General features: G+C 39.0%; 1 protein-coding gene across 1 annotated transcript; it reads right to left on the bottom strand.

The window, feature by feature from the left end:
- Nucleotides 1–914: 914 nt before the first annotated feature.
- Nucleotides 915–7,691, bottom strand: LOC131772321 (TNF receptor-associated factor 6-like). The gene is made up of 7 exons (XM_059088216.2): nt 7,382–7,691; nt 6,137–6,191; nt 4,932–5,036; nt 4,334–4,492; nt 3,907–3,987; nt 3,452–3,529; nt 915–2,068 (listed from the first exon to the last, which is right to left on the bottom strand). Exons 1-7 carry the CDS (start codon nt 7,678–7,680, stop codon nt 1,730–1,732), a joined length of 1,116 nt encoding a protein of 371 aa, XP_058944199.1. The 5' UTR covers nt 7,681–7,691; the 3' UTR covers nt 915–1,729.

Here is a 7,691-nt window from a genome sequence, read left to right as displayed (position 1 = left end):
TCATCCTAATGGTGAGTTATTCATATTTGTTATCTAAATGGTCCGTTTTCGTCAGGAGTGCGTAATCCTATAAAGAACCTAAGTAACAGAGGCCTTTATAAGCTCACATTAATATAGTCATAAAAGTTTTTTTTTCGGAGAGAAATCCGGTTTTGGGTAAACGGAGTCCCATTTTTTATCAAAATTCTTAGATCCTGGAAAATGTTTGCAATTTTTGCGCGAGGTTAATCACTAATTCTGTCAGAATAATCATCTTTGGTTCAATCGACCTTTTCTGTCAACGCCTGTCGGATTAAGTTTCTTTTCAAAGTGATCACTTTATCGCGGAAATATCTCAAAAGATATTATTATCTTCATTTTTGCGTCCTGTTTGAATTGCCATTTTTCACGTGTCTGCTCTTTGCCCGTCTACACCGACTGAGAGCCTGGAGCAGACTATGGAATAAATCATGTGTAGGATTATACATACACAAAGACATACACAAAGACATGGGATGTGAGTTTCAGGACCGCGAGAAAAGGGATTTGTGCTCAGTCTACCAGTGCTGGAAAGCCAGCAAGATGTAAGACTTAATAAAATTCAGAAGGGGGAAATTTTGGCGATGTAGAAAAATCATGTACATCTTTAAGATCAATGCCAGGTTTCCTATGAGTGAAAAAAAAAGTTGAAAAAAATTTATGTAGTTGGCCTGCAAAGCATGCGTATAATTAGGGTGAGTTCACAGACGTTACAAGCTCGCGATCGTTTATCGTTTACAGATGGCTGGAAAAGTGTTCTAATGGCAAAAATTCAATTGCCTCCACCTAAACTGGTTGCCGTTGAAACCGTTGGTCCTAACAGCTCAAGACCCAACGGAACAGTGAAAACAGAGTTTGATCAAGTGTTTAGACACCAATATTCTGATGACTGAGAAATTAAAGCAAAGTTTTAATCATAACTTCATGTTTACAAGCAAGAAAAACTTGAGAAAAAATGAATAATTGCTATAAAGAGCCAGTAGAAAATTTTCCTTCTCGCATTAAAACCAGCCAGAATGGCTGATCCATCCTGTCAAATTAACCTCAATGATACTCGCTCGTTACGAATCAGAACTAGTCTTTGAACATTTGCATTACAAGCTATATTAATGCTAGGTTACTATGACCTTTGAAGTGGAACATTTACACGCAATATTTCACTATTTTCGAGAACTCAGTTGATGTCTTCGTACATCCAATTGACTATATCACCCCAAGGAAAACATCACACCATATTAAACTACATCAAAGTCTGGGTGGGGAGGGTAGGAAGTTTTCCCAATTGAAGAGAAATCCAGGTCGGTCAGTGATATGTAATGAAAACTTTAAACGACAAACTCCGTTAATATTTTTTAGCGCCTGAAGGTCTCTCGCCCTGCTGGGCCCTCTATAGAACAGTATGACGTACTAAAATGATTTTCCCCAGGGGTTTGAAAGCGGAAACAGTTTGACTGCCATCGCTGACTTCAACTTGCAGCGTAGTGTAAACAGTTTAAATGGAAGCTACTTTTCGTCAGCGGGAAAAGCGCTCAAGACCATATCTTGAAATTTTTTTTCAAATACAAGGCGGGAGTAAGGGGTGAGTGTTTCAACCTCTCATAGTATGTAAAGTAACTGAAACCCCGAGTTATCACTGATATGCTCCCAATTGTGACTTCTCCTTTGATCTAATCGGTCTTTGAGATTGCTTCGTTATTTTTTGTTACTAAATTCAGTAGGAATTATTAAGCGCGCTTTTCCTTGATGAGTAAGATTTGCCAGGCTTTTGAACTTTTTCAAGCTTTCTGGTCAAGTCTTCGATCTGCTTCACTTGTTTGGCGTTTTGTGCTTCCAATCGTTTAACAGCTGCCGATAAATCGCGGATCTCTCCAACGAACTCAGCAGAGGACTGTGTCAGCCTCTCGTTCACAAACTGAACCTTGATATATTTCTGCCGCAGATCTTTCAGATTGCCAAGCTCTTGTTTTGTTTCCACGAGCGAGTACCATGTCAGCCACAAGTGATTATCCACGCTGGTCTCCATGTGTCTGCTCAGGTGAACTCTCTTATCCTGTCAATGAATAAGCAAGTGATATCCACAACTGCCATGGTGATAGCGATATCACTTGAGGGGTGAGGTCATACGGCTGAAGACTACAGGGGGGTACGTTTCTAAAGAAACTGCGGTGCTGCGTCGGTGGAAGAGTATAACAGGGTAATTTAGTATTATCAACTGAGTTGATAACGTAAATTGGCCTCCGTAAAGAGTTTGAAAGCCGACGTTTCGAGCGTTAGCCCTTCGTCAGAGCGAATGACGGTACTTTATCAACTCATTTGATAATATTAAATTACCCTGGATCGTAGAATACTCCAATTTCGTGATTTTAGAAATTATCATAAAACATGATACATCGTTCCGCAGCCATGGGAACGAGCCTGTCAAACACAATAGTTTATTCCCCCTAGTCTCGTTTTGAGGGATTTTTTTAAAGGCTGAATTGTACATCGATGGAATTTTACAGAAGGAAGAAAGGAAAGCCGAAGAGAGACGAGGATGCCCAGAATTAAAATAAACTTGAAAACGGATTGCTTTATCTCTTGAACTCCCGTGAGTGACCAGGATAGGATTTCTCCTTACTACATGTATACAGTATCATGCGGACAAGCGATGAGAATAAAGAAAAATATCAATTATGGGATTGCTAATTGATCCGATACCAAATTCTCCAAACTAACATTATAAGAATCATTTGCAGACAGTAAGGAGAATTACTAATGAGATCGTGGGAATTAAAGGGTTAGAAGAGTTTATCCCAAGTTGTTTGACACTGTCGTTGTCTTACTTGGAAATCACCTTTATGTAATAGGGCAGCGATGGGGCCAAAAAAATACCTTTAAATCCCATCTTTAGGAAAGATTATTAAGATTAGCCGAAATATGATCAAGTGTAACACGAATTTCTAGTGTTCTCTGGGCGTGGCTAAAGAGATGTGTATCATTCTCGGTGTAAGAACCTTTTACGTTTTGGAGTGAAGCAAAACAAAGAAAACAAAACAAAAGGAGCTTAGGAATTGATAATGACAACAAAAAAAAAAGAAAATCTTGACAGGTTCTTGCATCGAGGTAAACCGTGAAATATTCTTATCTTTAGTGGCTTGTTGAAAAGTAACAAGTAAGTTTGTTAAAAGGAACTTAACTGCCATAGCGACTTTTATAGCTGAAGCTTTGAGGAGATGTGATAGATATGCCAACACGTCTCTATTTCATTGTTAAAACCCGAAAGATAAATCAGGCAAGGTAAAACTGTTACCCGCAAAGGTTGGTTTGCTCTGAATTGCTTTGTTAGTGAAAAGGAGGACGAAATGTCAGTTAAGTAAAATTCGCAAGCAGCCGCTTTCCATCGAAACATTACAGTTTATAGTACTAATGACAACACTTCGTACATATCATGTACCTTATAAGGACACCCGGCCTTGGCATAGGGGCAGGTCACTTCAGTCAACGGGCATTGTTCGGAAATGTGCCTTTCCAGCTGAGGAAGTAAGGAGAAAAAAGCTGAAAAAATGGTTGATGTTAAGATATTTGAAGCATTGTTTGGTTTTTGTTCGGAGAGATAGCTTTGTATCAAGCAGAATTTGGTAAAGCTGGAGTCCACCAGCAAATCTTTTTCGGGGGATGTGAGAGAGACGTACAGCACAACACGGAGCACTACAGTGCCAGTGTTGTTTCTCAGTGATTCATAGATTTACATTTTTGGGCGTGGGAAATAACCAACCACAGCAAAACTTTGATCTCAGTAGACTTATTTTATCAGAATAGAATGGCTATGAACTACACCATAAACGCCTTTTTAGTTTTCCTTTTACAAAGATACGATGTGTTGAGAGGTAAAAAGTTTTCTCACTGTACCTCTTCTCGTGGTATTTGCAAGGCTCCACAATTATTGGTGCAGCTGAGAGGGTAACGGCTACAATAAAAGTCCTCGTGTACCTGGATTGAGAGAATAAAAGTAACACAGCTCAAAACTGTCCGCCAAAAAAAGCAATCATAGAAAAAAAAGGTATTTGAAATCACGAATACGAGTTAGTGAGAGGAAGTGTATTTTCGAAAGGTGACTCATAAGAAAACTTATGAGTCACTTATTTCTTTGTTATTTGCTTACGTTGGGTTTTTTCCAACCTGTCCGTTCTCAACGTTCTATCGTGTGACGGTATAAAATGCGATTTATTACAAAGAAAGACAAAGAATTTTCATTCAGTCTCTAAGTTGTCTGTGAAAAGTGTATGTGATCCATTGTGGATTGTTCTAAAAAATGAGCCTTCACTATGATACTTACAGTTTTTTCCATGAAACGGTACTTTTTTTGACAGTGCACACATTCCACTAATCTCTTTGGGCACTCCTCCTTGTAATGAGTATTAAGGTGTCTTCTCTGTATGTTTGCTTCACAATCGCGGCACTGCTCTTCTACATAGGGGCAGGTCTTTTGGTGGTCCTAAGAAAAGTCAAAAATGCAAAAACAGGACAGTGTGCCCAACTGCGTGTCACAAAGTTCGGGATTGGATTGGCTTTGCTACAATATGCTCTGTGATTGGTCCACGAAACTGAAGCATCCTGCTCTACCAATCAGATATAAGACTGCAGTTGATCGCGGTTTGGTCTTTCGCGTTTCCCCCTCTTTGGGCGGTTAGTTTGTTCTCACTTTTAGTTTTGATTAGTTCCATGTGATTTATATTGTGATTGGTAGTGATGATTATTACACGTTGGTTTTACGACACTCAGTCAAAAAGAGCCCCAAGTTTTTGTGAGGTTTCCCGGGTGAGGATTCATCCTCTACTGGAAATGTTTTGTCCAGAGAAAAAAAACTAACAAGAGGTATAAACAAAACAAGAAAGTACAGTATTATATGCCAGTTAAAAAAAAAGTCCGCTCACCTCCGCGTGTCGCAGTTGACCAATCCAGCCACATCCTGTGGCGCTCTGTTTGCATTTTACTCGGAGGCACAAAATATCCCTGGCCCAGGCTTTGTCTGAAAAAAACTAAAAAAAAAACCGAGAAGAATTAATAACCAGTCGTCATTTATCGCCGGAGTGGGAGAGGGGCTGGGGTCGGAGGTTTTTTTTGTTAAAATTGACTGCCAATGAGGCGGAATCATTAGAAGGTTTTTAGCATACTACAGAGCCTTGCGGGGGATAACGTAAATAGTAAGTGTGACAACCAAAATACCCCCACCCCTTCAGTCGATAAATAATGATTACTTACCTTTGAGTTTACACTTCAGTATCATGCTGTGATAAGTTTTACTTCAACAGTCTCCCTTGTTGTAGAGATTAATCATTTCCTCCCACAGTTTTTCTTTACGTTGAGGTAAACAATTTTCCCTGTGGTTTCATTTTCCGTTAGGACACATAAGTCTTCCTTTCAGTGTCATTTTGTTCTCAGAAATAAAAATTCCCCTTTCCCTGTCCCTGGCAGTTTCGTTTTTGGTTAGGGTGGTACATTTCCCCCAATTGGTTTTGTTTGCATAGGGATTAAAAAGTTCCCGCTGGCGGTTTCATTTTCCCTCGGGATTAAACATTTTCCTTGAGGTTAAAAAGTTCCCTTGTCTAAATGAGATATGTCCGGAAATACATGCAGTAACGAAAATGGCGAAAATTTGTCAAAATCGTCTGATCCGCCAAGCTGATTTCGTTTTGATGAATTTGACTAAAACTCGCCAAAATCGTCGAATCCATGAACATTCCCTCACTTTGACGAAATTTCTTCAAATCTGCCATTTTTGTCATTGTGTACACTGCTGGACATAAGTGGTCTAAATTCCTTTTCGGTATAATAAAGTAATTCCCCATCAGTTTTGCCTGTTTTCGTAAAATAAAAAAAGGTTTCCTCATACAAACTCGTGTTACTAAAATCAGAAGGTTTACCTTTTTCATAGAGCTATGATAAAATAATTATGAATAAAAAGTATACCCTAGCTGAACACTTAAACTTAAATCTATGTATTTACTCTCTTGAGTTTAACTTTCCGTAAGAATAGGATTCATGAATGTACTCTAACCGTTGTTGAATAATGTAGAAAAGAAAGCTGACATTTTGTGTAGCCATCAGTCGGAGAATAGCTCAAAATAATTTCACTTACCCCGCCCTTTCGTTTGATGTTCTGCCTGTCATTCGGACAAACTGGATGGTTACTTCTGTGGAGCGAGAACAGAAACACACCGGAATAAGACACTGGGGCATGTGAATAAACTTATTACGAAACTCTCACGAAATTATTGAATATGCTGAAGATATTGCTGAACATGTCCTTGAAATCGCTTTTGTTTACGTGTGATATTAGAGTGATTACACAGTTATTAAATATATTGTGAATAAAATAATTTAATAGAAACTATTTTATCATGAAACTTAAGGTCGTGGACAAGGTATTACTTGTTGTGGGAAAAGGCGCAGTATAATCAATGCATTTTCGTCAATTTCTCGTGCACGTTTTATGAAACCGAGGGAGAAAACAGTGCAGAGAAATGTGTCACTTAACGGTGTAAAACATATTTTGTGAACGCAATAAAATCATATTTATAAGTGGGTAAACCTGGGTACAATGACGTATTTCGATCTCGAACCATTCTCTTAAACATCTTGCATCCTTTGGCCGTTTACGAAAGAGTAAATATATTTTAGAACGCGTTTTCTAAAAGGTTTTCATAGCCTTTTCTGAAAAAATCTAAAGGATATCACATTGTCAAGTTTTAGCGAAATAATGTTATATTACGAAAAACATTCTCAGCGATTTCTTATCTGGACTTTTCCGTGTTACGTTTAAACATGATAGAGAAAGAGCCAGGTAAGCGGTTTTCCTTACCGGAAGTACGTAAATCGATGCTTTGTGGCATCGCCGACACAAAAACACATGGAATGAATCTCATTAAAATGGAAGAAAGGATTTTTTTGCTATGTTTTTCAAGTGTATAGCGCTAAACTAGGCCATTAATTGAGTTCTCGACCTCGAGTGGATTTACCTCAACGACATAAATTTGTGTGCGGAAATTCACATCTCCTCATCAGCCCGCGCCGCACTTCTGCATTGAAACTTTTCGCGAATGAAAATATTGCGTCAAAGAATTGGTCCTTGCACGAAAACGTAAACAGCTTGCCAACAATTTTTTTTTAAATGAACAAACACAGCACTCGCCATGTTATTCAAAGCCTACTTGCCTAAAATGTACAGAAAAGGAAAGAAAGTAAAATCACTTATTGTTTTGTCCGCCATGAAAGTTGATACAAAAATCGCAGCGCTGTACTTCCTTGTAACGAGTCTTAACGATTCTCTGTCGAAGAAGGTTGTCGTTACTTAAAGGTGCGAACCATCCTGCTGAAGACAAACCTTAGAATCCCGTGTAAGCAATCTTTACAGAATCGATGGCCGCACTCTTTAGTTTGGACAGCGTCTCTCATAGGCAAAAGGCACACCGGACATATTTGATTGTCCAAAACGTTATCTATAAATTCGTATTCATAGCCTCCAAACGTTGGCCGGGCTTGTTCTTCTTCGTCGCTGCTACGATCATCGAGATCGTCGCTTAATTCCTGATCAAAGTCTCCTTCAAAGTCTCCCTCGTCGTTCTCGGATCGTTCAAGGAAATCTAACAGTAAAGCAGCCGCCGCTCTGCTTCTCGCGTCCATTTCGGTGCGAA

The sequence above is a fragment of the Pocillopora verrucosa genome, chromosome 3 (assembly GCF_036669915.1).
Source record: "Pocillopora verrucosa isolate sample1 chromosome 3, ASM3666991v2, whole genome shotgun sequence".
Taxonomy (NCBI): domain Eukaryota; kingdom Metazoa; phylum Cnidaria; class Anthozoa; order Scleractinia; family Pocilloporidae; genus Pocillopora; species Pocillopora verrucosa.
This window is presented reverse-complemented; position numbering and strand designations above follow the sequence as displayed.